This window comes from Mytilus trossulus, chromosome 7, assembly GCF_036588685.1.
Source record: "Mytilus trossulus isolate FHL-02 chromosome 7, PNRI_Mtr1.1.1.hap1, whole genome shotgun sequence".
Classification (NCBI taxonomy): domain Eukaryota; kingdom Metazoa; phylum Mollusca; class Bivalvia; order Mytilida; family Mytilidae; genus Mytilus; species Mytilus trossulus.
The window spans coordinates 76,337,034-76,350,794 of record NC_086379.1 but is presented as its reverse complement, the minus strand read 5'-3'; the positions used below and the strand labels follow the sequence as shown (position 1 = coordinate 76,350,794).

At 31.3% G+C, this 13,761-nt stretch overlaps 1 protein-coding gene across 3 annotated transcripts; it reads right to left on the bottom strand.

The window, feature by feature from the left end:
- Window positions 1-753: 753 nt before the first annotated feature.
- Window positions 754-13,262, bottom strand: LOC134725841 (interferon regulatory factor 1-like). Of its 3 annotated transcripts, XM_063590061.1 has the most exons (9): window positions 11,997-13,261; window positions 8,869-9,036; window positions 8,273-8,640; window positions 6,958-7,039; window positions 6,381-6,488; window positions 5,904-5,944; window positions 4,287-4,353; window positions 3,611-3,664; window positions 754-2,834 (listed from the first exon to the last, which is right to left on the bottom strand). In XM_063590061.1, exons 1-8 carry the CDS (start codon window positions 12,235-12,237, stop codon window positions 3,627-3,629), a joined length of 1,113 nt encoding a protein of 370 aa, XP_063446131.1. In that variant the 5' UTR covers window positions 12,238-13,261; the 3' UTR covers window positions 754-2,834; window positions 3,611-3,626. The 3 variants fall into 3 exon arrangements, with proteins under 3 accessions (XP_063446131.1, XP_063446133.1, XP_063446132.1); XM_063590063.1 differs by lacking the exon at window positions 4,287-4,353 and having other exon boundaries at window positions 11,997-13,262; XM_063590062.1 differs by lacking the exon at window positions 754-2,834 and having other exon boundaries at window positions 3,610-3,664; window positions 11,997-13,260.
- Window positions 13,263-13,761: the final 499 nt, after the last annotated feature.

Here is a 13,761-nt window from a genome sequence, read left to right as displayed (position 1 = left end):
ACAGGTGATCTGTTTTGTTTGTTTCTGGGAAATGAACTACACCTGAATAGAAACCATATTTATACTGTACAATAATGCACTGCATGATGATTAACATAAAATCTCAAATACCTTCTATGCATAATGATGTACTGGTGGTATTAAATTAGAAAGCAGTGGCTTCAAAAACCAAGTTTGATGGAAATATTATTCCAATTCCTCAACTATTCTCTCAGTCTTTTAACAGTGGTTAAACTAAGCATGAAGTAACTTTTATAATTTCAATATACATTCAAATTTATTCTTATAAATTTTTTATACTCTTTTGAGGTGAATGATATGATAATTGGTGTACAACTTTATAATGTTGTGTTGTATATTATAAGCAATGAGAACCACTGAGGAAGATTATCCCCCCTTAACTACTGATGGCACTGTGGTATATAAGGTCCAACACCATCTGTTTATATAATAAGTGAGACGGCATTTATTGTCACATGATAGACATATTACAGTTGGCAGCTACTTTAGTATTGATGACGCTTAAAAATTTTGCTTTGTCCCCTGCAACACAGTGCAGGAGATATAAAATTACTTGGCGTCCTCAAGCCAAATTGTTGTTCAGTTTTCTTGAAGTTTATACCTACAGCATTTTTCTGATGGTTTCCAAAATTAATGCAGATCAACTTCTTAATGAGTAACAAGGCTTATCACATGGGAGTTTTAACTACTGAAAAAATATCTGCATATAGCAATTAAATACAAAACACCACAGAAAAAACAAAATTTAATGAACAAATAGTTAACAGATCATAACAATAGATAATTGCTGCTGGAAGGATGAAATCCACCATTAATACATTAACACCTGACATGTGGATTGAGGAGTAAGCTATCCAAGTAATACTCGAGACAAAAGTCTTGGCCAAAACTAATTGTATTTATGCACATAAGGTTAAAGCTTCTTTATATTATATATTGGAAACCAACATGTAATCACATCTTTCAAATTTAAATTTACATGCATAATCAAGTTTAAAGTCGGGAATAGAAACGAGATGTGTATTCACAAGAGACGAATGTGGATGAATAGAAATTAAAAATATTTTGCAGTTCGAAATAATTCAGGAAAAATTCCCTAAACAAAATTTTATCTCATAGATATCCTTTGTTGAAATCAAAGAAAAGAAATATACAAGAAAATTCTTATCTAAATCTCAAATTTACAATAAAGTAGTGTACCAGTACTTATTGATTTGGAAATGACTAATCAAATTTTTCACAGGTACTTAAATATTTTAACATTATTAAAGTTTCTAATAAATCCCACATAAACCTGGTTTCAATAAAGAAATAAGAACATAATTTAACTGTAAACTTGTATCCTGACAAATATTAAATTTGAATTCCTTTAAATTTCTGCCCAATCTGTGGGTGTCAAAGGTCATCTGAATCTGGTTGTCCACATCTAGCTTGTCAAAGGTTTAATAGGTTTGCAGGAACTTTGTGATTTTCATAAAAAAAATTATATTTATTTTAAATTTGATCTTTATATTTAAATTTCCAAAAACTAATACAAGATCGACAAATATGCCAGTTCAACTGAAACCTCCAAGTTTTCATAAAGCCCTTTCCCTTGTTTAAACCTACATTCTCTTTCAAGAACATTTTCATCTTTTTCTACAACAAATAATTACTTTCCAACGTAAAGGTTTCAAGTGTTGTTCAATTTTAGTGCATGACCTACACAAATGTATGCAAATAGTTTGTTTAACCTTAAATTAACTTACACATTTTTTATTCTTCATAATAATGTTAAATTTTAATTGAATTAAAATATCAGATTTCTTTAACTTTATGATATAAATGTATTTAGTGTACTTCTCAACCAAGTCTGACCAGTTTAGGAGATTCTTGGGGGTAATAGCTTGCCACATATGTTAGGTATGATGTTTTTGAATACTTTATCTTTCCTGTACAATAGCATTCTAATTAAATATCACAGATAAACATAAAAAGAGATCACTGAAGATTGAGGACTGAAACATCAGGTTTCACATACACTTTGTCTTGTGCCAATCAACTGCTCATCACGTCTAACAAACCATGTCCATTCTTGTTCATATCTAACTATAAATCATTCACACTTTTTCAGATCTAACAAATTATCCACTCCAGATCACATTTAACAACTCATCGTCCATTCTTGTTCACATCTGAGCTATAAATTATCTTCTAATTTTGTTAACATCAACAAATCGACATTCACACTTGTTCATATCTAACACATTATCCACTCTTGTTCACATCTAACAAATCAGCATACACCCTTGTTCAAATATAACAAATAATCCACTCTTGTTCACATCTAACAAATCAGCATACACCCTTGTTCAAATATAACAAATAATCCACTCTTGTTCACATGTAACTAATTATCATCCGCAATTGTTCACATCTAACTTATTATCAACTATTGCATACATCCAACAGAAATATTACCTTCACTCTTGTTTACATCTTGTACTTATCTTCCTCTTTATAAAAACATCTTACTGACTTTTTTCACTTTTCATCATTCACTCTTGATAACATTTAACAAATTATTTTCAAATCCTTGGTTCACGTCTATTGAATAACAATCCATGCTGGTCCTTTTGTTCATGAACACATTAACAAATTAGTTCCCTTTCTGTTTTAATGATAAATCATAGTGGTGTCAACCACTCTTCATATAATCATATAAACAAAATTATCTTCCTCTTTAACTTGTTCCAAATATTCTTCCACACCATGATATAACATGTTTTAACCAATTAATTTTGATTTAGTTCTCTATTGCTGTATTTTTTTTCCTGAAATAGTAAATAACAATTAATTTCGATTGGTGGTTTATTCATTATAAATGATTTAAGCCAGTCCTTTTGAAGCCAAGGTCAGTGATGATAGACACCACCTGAAGATTGTACTCAACTATGTAACTGTTAAGGAGGAAAGCTGGTATATGGTTCAACCAGAACATAGTTTTCCCCTCATCAATTAATATAGAATCTTGTGAAAACTAAGCTTTGTATAGATTAATTATATCCTGACACAGTCCTACAAGATTAATTCATGTTTTCTGAGTGAAAGTTAGTTCGTTGGTTTTGTCAGAGAAGTCTCTGTTAGTCTCTTAGGACATCTGTATCGAATGATAATTTTTGATAATCTACTGCTTGACAAATACAGGAGATATATGCTACTTTAACAGATTTTTTTCTTCACTTTCAGTCAACGTTATTTTTGGTGCAAGTATTATTTGTGCTAGATACCATTTAAAATAAAAATACTCAGCAAACTAGCATTTTGGTCTGCTGTAAGCATTCTAATGAAATTGAGAATGGAAACAGGGCATGTGCCAAAGAGACAACAATCTGACCAAAGAGCAGCCGAAGGCTACCAATTGGTCATCAACACATGTGGCTATAAAATCTGGCACCCAGTAGCGGCCTAGAGCTGACCCAGAAACAAAAGTGAGAAACAGTTCAGGGAAAATGGACGCAACACCAAACTCCGAAACTTATAAGCCAAAATTAAATAAAGATTTATTTTGAATTTTAAAACATTGCACTGTGTAGTTTATTAAACATACCTTTTGATTTGTGGTATCACAAATAGGTGTATTCTGGTGAACTGCATGTGGAACCTACAAAAATAAATTTAAATGAAGCTTTGTGTTGTGTATGCCAAGATTCAAATGCATTGATCATCGCAAAAAGGGGAGGTTCCAATCCCAGGAACCCATCACTGCGGGAAGAAACATACGAATTCCACAAAAAATGGAGGCGTCAATCCATAGAATTTAAAGTTCATGTTTTGTTTGGCCTGAACATGAAGTATATATACGATAGAGCTATTTGTAATCTGTAAAATTTAATGAAATTCATTAAAAGAATAGCCTACATTAAAGTCAAATTTAGGATTGCAATGGAATATATGCTGGTGAAACAAATCTTTTTTGCATTGCACTCAATTTCTGTTTGTCCAGTGATTGTTCGGTGTTGTCTGCCATAATTGTTTCCCTTTAATGGTATTAGTTAACACTTTAAAAAGATGCCTGTTTTTTGCTCAAAGATTAGACATTTAGATATAAACCAGTGAAAACCGAACAAACGGTTTATTTTTGGTTTAAAGTGTAAAAGGGGGAAATCTTTAAATTTCGACCATGCTTGTAAGCCACATCAATATCAATTTTGCAATTTTTAACAGATGAGTAGACTTGCATCCGATTAAGATGTTGTTAAAGCATAAGCATAGTTTTTACCTACCTAGGACTGAACAATCATCACCACTGGATTCGTTGAGGAATGCGCCGTTACCAGAAGGGAGCACCTCCTACAGAAAAGTAAGAGTCCCCTATTACAATTCAAGATAAAACCTTACAACGTAGAAGATAGAGAATAATCAAGTTGTCCTTCGTTAAGGAAGAATTTAATGATTTACCACTAACTAGTGTATATCAGAGACATATATACAGAGACTCTGTGTACATGTAGTCGTTTGCAAGACAGACTGTGGCTGGATTCCCCTTTAGAAGACATTTTTGATTTGGATTCTAAATTTAAACAAAGTGATTGTAAAGACATCGATGGTTCATTGTAGATAATAGTCCAATATATGCTTTGTTGGTTTTGTTGTCAGTTGTTTTTTCCGTTGTTGTATGTAATGGCAGAGACATATATTATGTACTATATCAATTTATTTATTTATATAACTCTGGTAATGGTAATGCTAAGGTATTTATTTATTCTGAAGTAAATCAACATTATCTTATGAGGCTTATACGAGTATACTATAATTATAAGATAGTGAAATGTCTTATTGTTGACCCAATTACTTCAATCATTGTATCCGAATTATATGGTTTTGTGGGCCCTGTAATTTGGAAAAAAGAATATTCTATTCTATTCCATTGTGCTCCTTTGTCAATTATTCATCAAACGCAATCAAGCTGCCAATAAGACTCGGACTATAAAACTTTGTAATTATCTGAAGGCAGCATTAAAGATGATATGTCATATTAGTATACTTTGCATCGTATCAGGTGTGTTGTTTTCTGCTGTTTATATTGTATTATCGCTTTTTTGTGCATTTTTCCTTTTCATCTTTTTGTGTGATAATTTTTTCATATCTACTTGCTATCGCTAGAAACTAAGGAGGAACGTGGCATTGCTTATGCAATTAACAATGTCATCCTATATAAAATAGCCGTACCCGGCTCAAGCGAGAAAACCAATCTCATGATATGATCAATGATAATCTATAAATATATGTTTTGATGGCCATGGTATGTATATGCTTTTTGCAAATAAACCCAATCATTACTTAGGATCACACTTACAAATTCTGGTTATCCTAATACCTAATAGTATAGATACTGGATTTTAATTAGTATACATTATAAGTGGTATGATTGCCAATGACAAAACTCTCCACAAGAGACCAATGACACAGAAATTAACTATACCACTACTCATGTTGCAAATATATACGACTATACATGTTGCCATAGTAAATGATTATCCATGTTGACACACCATACGTCTACCCATGTTGCAACAATGTATAACTACACATGTTGCCACAATGTACGACTATCCATGTAGCCACAATGTATGACTACCCATGTTGCCACAATGTGACTATCCATGTTGCCAAAACAAATTATTACCATGTTGCCACACCATATGACTACCTATGTTGCCACAATGTATGACTATCCATGTTGCCAAAACAAATCACTACCCATGTTGCCAAAACAAATCACTACCCATGTTGCCACAACATAACTACCAATATAGCAACAACATATGACTTCTCATGTTGCCATAATGTACATTCTGAAAAAAAAACCCACAAGAATGTGAGAAGGTGTGTCAACATACCTTCAAATCACTTGAAAAGTTGCTGGTAAAAGTTTTGGAATCTGTAATAAAGGATAATATTTGTAAGAGAATGAACAAATTGCACACGTGCAGCTTGATGAAGCATTATGGACAAGATTGTGTTTAAAATATATAAATAAAGGTATAAAGAGTTGATACAAAACTATCATTTAGCATTCACTGTACATAAATTAATAAGTAAAATTTTATTATTTTGTGAAAATATTTATGAAATAAGTTTTATTTTGTGATAATATTTCTGAAATAAGTTTTATTTTGTGATAATATTTATGAAATAAGTTTTATTTTGTGATAATATTTCTGAAATAAGTTTTATTTTGTGATAATATTTCTGAAATAAGTTTTATTTTGTGATAATATTTCTGAAATAAATTTTATTTTATGATATTTATGAAATAAGTTTTTGTTATAATATTTCTGAATTAAGTTGAACAGTCGTTTGTCTTTGAGACTAACCTGAATCTATTGCACTTGGTTCAGTAAATCCATTTATACACCCTGAAGTTTGAATCATTATAAACCCACTCATATGGTTGAGAAAAACTCCTCGGTCTATTTCTATCTCTGAAAAATTAATATACTATTTAATAGTAACTTTGTATTATTTTTATTTCATTAAAAATATAAGAAAAATATGCACACTAATTTTATTAATAAATTTATCTGACAAAAACTAATAGATGGTATAAAAATCGTTGGTTTTATTATTATTTTTTAATCTTAAAATTTGAAAATTAAATTAAAATCCATCTAAAAATCTAAACAGACAATCAACATCATGAACTGGCCGTTTCAGAAGGGCCAAATTTTGCGATGACTAGAATTCTGAAAAATTTCAATTTTGCATAGCCAGTTCCTCATCTTGAATTCCATGCAGTTGTATGCTATTAGTACAGTTTGTTCTTGCACAATTGTGAGATGGTGTATTGAGAAAAATCTATTGAGAAACTGTGTAATTGAATTCGTCAATAGCTTGGAAATAAAAAAATATCTTTTTTTTAATTTTGAAGTCAACAACAAAGTGTATGCTCACCAAAGTTATCTCCAAGTGTTGGTTTGAACGGCAGAGTGATTTCTGTAACTTCAGTGTCTATACGTTCCTTTTTTATGCCATCCTAAAAATATTGGGCAACATTATAAGCAAACATGTCTACTTCCACAAAATAATTTGAATAAAAATGCACTTGATCTTTGCCTTATTTAGTTTTCGAAATGTTCTGATCGCATTATTCTATTCTGAAACGTGCGTAATAAGGAACCGACATGATAACAAAGAGATATAAAACTTCTTGTCAAATTGAAAAAAAGTTGTAACTACTAACATACATGTAAGTAGGGCAAGTGATTTTCAAGAAATAATCTAGGAAAACCAACATGTTATCAACCAATCTCGACATTTTGGTCATATATATATACTAGTTTTGACAGAATTTCATAAAATGCTCTTTGTTTTTTTGAAAATATGCGTCTTGATTATCTAATTTTAAGTCGTATACATTTTTTCCATAAATATAAAACAAAACACGCTTTGGTATATTTTAAAAGAGATGCCAATTTTTTCCGAAAATTCAAAAAAATAACACCAGAGTAGTTTTACGTACACCAGTTTTTGTTTCTTTCATAACAATGCTTATTGTGTGCTCCTTTTTTATTTTATATATTTGGCTTCCTGCAAATTAAATCTAAATTCCTCTGACCTTTTAAAATTAAAATTGATTCTTTTGTATCTCTCTTAAAGCAATTGTATTTAGGTTACATGTTCATGAAGCCATACTGTAACTTTTAGTAAAGCTTAAAAGAATTTTCGAAAATGACCTCAGTATGGAAAACCCATGCAGTCGAAGGATTTGGATAAAATTTAGAGGAAATTGGCCCTTACCTCCTTTTGAAATGACATTATTAATAATCCCATGCCGGCGAGGGATTGGATTAAAATTTTGGGATGTTGGCCTTTACGCTCTTTTGAAATATATAAGTAGGAAATCCCATGGCCAGCGAAGGATATTGTTCATTTTATTTGGGAAATTGGCTCTATATATATCCTCTTTTTTAACGTTATTATAAAAAGCTTATGCATGCAGGCGAAGGATTGGGTTAAAATATTTGGGGAATTGGTCCTTTAACCTCAAAATGATATAAGCATAAAATTCCCATCCAGGCGATATCTTGCTTGAATATTTTACGGGGAACTGTTTTAACCTCTCTTTGCTAATGAAATGACATTAGTATAAAAAGCCCATGAATGAGATGAAATCGTAGAACATTTTGTGGAAATTTCACATCGTTATATCCCATGTTATTTTTGTAGAAACTTGAGTCTAACTAATCTTTTCACATTGTCAACATACCAGAAGAATGTTAAAATCTAGTTGAGATGTAGAATCTGGGAGTGGTGAGATTTGGTCTTTGGTTGGTTCTTGGAATGTTTGGTGGTCAGGACTGTATTTTAATTCATTTGATTTTACATCACTTTTCTCAATACACGTGTACTTCTTATAACTGGAATGTTTAGTAAGATCTTCATCCATTTTTCGTTTCTTTGAATCTCTTGTAATCTTGGTAATGCAGTATTCAGGAGATGAAGAGGACACATCGTCATCGCTCGTGTATTTCGTCGTGCTTGATGGCGAGGATGTTATACTACTATCTGCATTACACTGAGATGATATGTCGGATTCTGATGACAATTTCCGTCGTCTGTATGGCCGGCGTCCCTCTAGAATAAACAAAAAAAAGTGACAACTTGTCTTTCGCTGTGAATAAAAAGAGACCTGTCCGTTCATATGATAAATTGGGATAACAAACCGTTTAAAGGCAGACAAATAACTCTTCGATTGAAGTTGAACAATAAAAATCAACCCCATAAAAGCTAAGCTGTCTCAGATTTATTTAGTTTTTTTCAGATATGCTAAACTTGTCGCAAGGTGACAAGCCGTGTACCTACCACGCTCTTTCTGTTTTGTATCATCACCAAACTGGTACACTCTGGTACATTTACTTTCTCTGTCAGTTTTCCTGGGGGTGACTTCTTTGACGTCCGTCAAACTATGCAATGCACATCGAAAATTTGCCTTCCATTTCTTTGGATTCGGCTTTCCTTTTTCAAATCGTCCTGTAATATCAGAAAACAGACAATTGAAGTATTGTCAATATAATACTCCCAGGAACAGACTAAGACCATACATTTTTAAGTACAAACAGCCATTCCAACTGAGTTTGTATTTAGGGGGAACACCAGAAGGAATGCTAGACAATAAAGAGGGGATGTCTATAGTTTGCCTCTTTTTCATTTCGTTTGAAACATCCTTACAAATGTTTCATTATATTGATTATATTATATTAATTCAATTTTAAGTTCTGGACATACGAAATTAAACAATTAAACATGTTATTCTTTATAATATATACAATTTTCATTTTGTAATACATATTTATTAAGACTATGTCACTATGTGAAAAAAAATATTTATTGTCAATTAAAAAATGCATTCAGTTGAAATTATTTCCTTTTTCTTTTCCCTTTTTTTGGTAACATTTTTTCATAATTTTGATAATATTTTAATGAATACTTCATTTTTCCTTCAACCCTCTCTTTCAAGTGTAAGAAATGTACCCGTGAAAATTTCGTGTTTGGAAAAAATACAGTTTTTCAATATATTCCCTCTTATTGGTGCGTCAAAGTGATAACCAAACTAGTGCTGTAAAAATGTTAGGTGGATTTTCTAAATGAGCTTTTTTAAACATGTTTTTAATTATCAATTAAAACTGAAAATGTTTCAAAAAACAACTAATGTCAGCTAAACAAATGTGAATATTTGGGAATATATATACATCGAATATCAGGTGAAAACTAGACACTAAATATCTGGAGGTCTTTATTCTCTTTTTTTATTATGAATATTTCCTCGGAACATGAAATGGAGGCAATATGATGTCTTCTGCAGAATATTGAAGTTGCGCTAAGAATAATCCCAATTTAATATATAAAAAAAATGAAAAACTGAGAATTTCTATGGATTAATCTTTATTTTTTTGCTGCACAAATTTTCTATTATTTTAATGAATTTTGAATATTTCGTCCAGTGACTCCTTTTATCTAAACATTTTGATCAATGGAACTCATATTTTGCCTCTTTTTAATTCCTGATTTTAATTTTCAAACAGAAACTCCGCTTTGAAAAATTAAGAAAAAGAATAAAATGATAATAAAAATAATAAAAAAAAAAATATATATATACATAAAATATTTTTATTTCTCGCGAGATAAAATGGTCGACAATATTTATTTGTTTTGAAGTTCAACAAATTAATCTGTAAACTAAAACTTGTACGATTCCATGAATGAAAGTAAATTTTAACTGGTATTAAGATGATTTTTTTTTACCTCAAATATTATTTGGACAGGCCAAACTTTTAGGAAAGTACAAGATGTATTTAGGTACACAAAAAGCATTCTTCTTAAAAATAAAATAAAATTAAATTAAACTTTTAATTTTATTTTGTTCTATAGAAACCTGGCTCTATTTTTAAATTTAGACTGGATTGCACACGCCAATTTTTATAAAAATACAAAAATCAAAACTTGAATATATAAATGAATATCTGATAATAATCTGGAAAAATATTTTACATTTATAAACAAGACAGTTTTGTTTCAAACTTAGACAAAAGTTACAAATCGAACTTACCCGTAAATGTTTTGAACTAGAAAATTATGTTTTGAATTTTTAAATTCATTGTTTCAACTGGACGAACTTGAAAGAACTTTGTTGGCATTACATTTGGTTTACTTAAAACTTTGAAGGCACCTACAGGATCACATAATACGGAAGATCCGATGGCATTGTCTCTGATAGAATATAACAAATAAACATTTAATAATAGTGGGTTTTTTTTCAGAGACACGTGCCTGACTGTGAACCTATCCCGATTGTTATACTTAGTCTACCTATTCTTCCCCATAAAATTTATTTTTTAAAGGACTTAAAAGCCTTTAATTAGTTAAGATTTGTAACATATTGTCTGATTAACTAGTTCAGTCAATATAAACATTTGTTTAAGGTTTTATGCTTTTAAATACATCTCCATACTTTTCGTATGAAATCTTGTATGGACATTTAATTTAAAAAAGGGGTGTCCTTTTTTTATATTGGTTGATTTTTTTTTCAAATTGATGGACACACTTTTCTTCTCTTTTTCTCATCTACAATTATGTATGAAAAATCTTAACCAGTCATAACTAAATATTTCCCCGAATTTTTATGAAGTAAAGGCAGTAAAATTATTATGAAAATTATGAAATTCTTTATCATCTTTTTTCCCCTGAATCCGTCACTAAATAATTGGGATGAATGTTTATTTAAATGCATTTATATGATAATGCAATATGTATATATACTTAAGGGACTCAGGCCCGTGGCCAGGAACTTCCAAGGGGGAGGGTGGGTCTTTGGACTCACAAACTCGACTTTAACAGTCACAATTCGAACAGAACATTGACTTTAACAGTGCTTATTTGTTTTCAAGGGGGGTTGTGGTTTGGACGACCCCCCCACCCTTGGCTACGGGTATGGGACTGCTTTGATTGTTGCTTATCTTCTTGGTCAATTATAACCTCTCCTCTTATATGTTTAAAATGGTTGTTCCCTAGAGACCTATGAGGTTATCATATTTTCAATAAAGGTCGTTTAATTGTTTATTCGTTTTATCATTTTTATGAGAACAATTTTGACAAAAGAAAAGGACTCCCCCTTTTTTGGAATATTTGTGAGAACTGTTTTGTTGTGACTGGCAAGTACTTGTAGTAAAAAACGTACATCCTTATTGGCTGTCTTTATATTATCGTTGATGTTATTGTCTCATGGACGGTGGTACCGGCCATATCTCTTTTTTATTCAAAAATGTAGTATACTTTTGATATCCCAAAATATAAACAATACATGTACGAAAAAGTGACATAACCAAAGCAATACTGCATGTACAAGTCTTAGAAAGTAATATTAACCAAAACATGTACGTGAAAGCATGTATGAGAAAGTGATAACCAAAGCATGCACGAGAAAATTGACCTACCTGTGTGTTTAGCCCATCTCTCAAACAAGTCTGCATCCTTAGTTTGATTCCAGCCATGTCTAGATCCATGTCTCCATGGAATTTCAAATATTTTCATTTTCTGGTCGGTCCATTTTAGACCCTCAACAGATCTATTGTTCAGGAGGTTCTCGAGCCATGGTCTCATTCGCTGTCGTTCAACAGGTCGTATGGGTCGTGAGGACATTTTAATCGTGTTGTTGTGTGTACATGCACCGCACATGTGGGGAAATATTTGTATAAACGTTGATAAATATATTTGTGATCACATTGATAGGAAGGAGTTTATCGTTTAGAATTTTCAGTCAATAAACATACAGAAAATTAACTTTCTGTAATACAAACTAACTTTACAAAAACAGAAGCTCATTTTTATAAAAGGAGTCTGATTTCCGGTAAACTACATTTGATTTCTAGAAAATCTATCTGGTTAAGACAGATAACTATGCAATTTGACCTGACGTAACTCATGCATAATTAGCATGTTAAATATTACATACGTATACATAGAAATGACACGTGAGATAAGTTTAAAGCAAAGTCAATAAATATACCTTCGACATTATTTTATTTTTCTCAACATGGATAAGTATAATAGGATATGCTGAATTGTTTTGTTTTGTTCAATGCCAATGTCAATCGATTATAAAACGCATGTACTCTGGGACTGTTATATTAGACTGTTCCAAATGTAAGCAAGTGTATTTATGTTTAAAATATACAAGTGCAACTCATTTGTTATTGTATAATATAAAAGTAGGTAAAAGTTTTCTTCGTCGTCAAACTCTTTATTCAAAATTAATAGAGTTTTACTTGATGCATAGTAGAATCAAAACTAAACGTATATTGATTTATTGGCCAAATTTTCCTTCGATGTGTTATTTAAAATGGATAATTTGTTCAATTGCATCGAATATTCAGGCTTTTCATTAAATAAAATTGAGAATGGAAACGGCCGGGGAATGTGTCATAGAGAAAACAACCCGACTAAAGAGCAGAAAAAAGACAAAGGCCATGCACCAATGGGTCTCAAAATAATTAAAACCCGGCACCTGTAGATTTCGCAACTGACATTGAGCTGTTAAAAATTGCAATGCAATAACAGTATAGAAACCAATATACAAAACAGCCAGGGGCGGATCCAGCCATTTAAAAAAAGGGGGGAGGGTGTGTCCCAACCAAGGATAAAAAGGGGGCGTTCCAACTATATGCCCCTTTCAAATTTATTAATCGTCCAAAAAAAGGGGGGTTCAATCCCCGCCCGAACCCCCCTTTTTCACACTGCGGATTATGGATCATCGGAGTTATTTGTAACATTTTATAGTTCAAATCACATTAATCTAGAGCTGCTAGATTCATACTTTTTACTACTGGTTTTGGTGAGAGAAAAAAATACATGTACTTTCAAAGTGGTCAAGAAAATGTAAAAAGGTAGTAAACATATATATATGTCTATAAAATCTGTGAATTTTGTTGTTAACCTTTGTGTTCTACTTTGTTTATATCTCGTACAATCACTTACTTAAATTAAGCGAGAATTTCCGTCTCACTAGTCTAGACGGTGTAACGTACCAATTGTTTCATTAATGTTAAGGAAGGATGTGTATATATATAATGTCCAGATGCAGGATAATATAAGTTAGCTATGTAACTTATTAGTAGTGAAAGATTCTCATGGCAGGTCAAGTTCGTTATGTACACCCCGTAGCAGTTATTTTGGTTTCGTTACATTTCTTTACATATATTT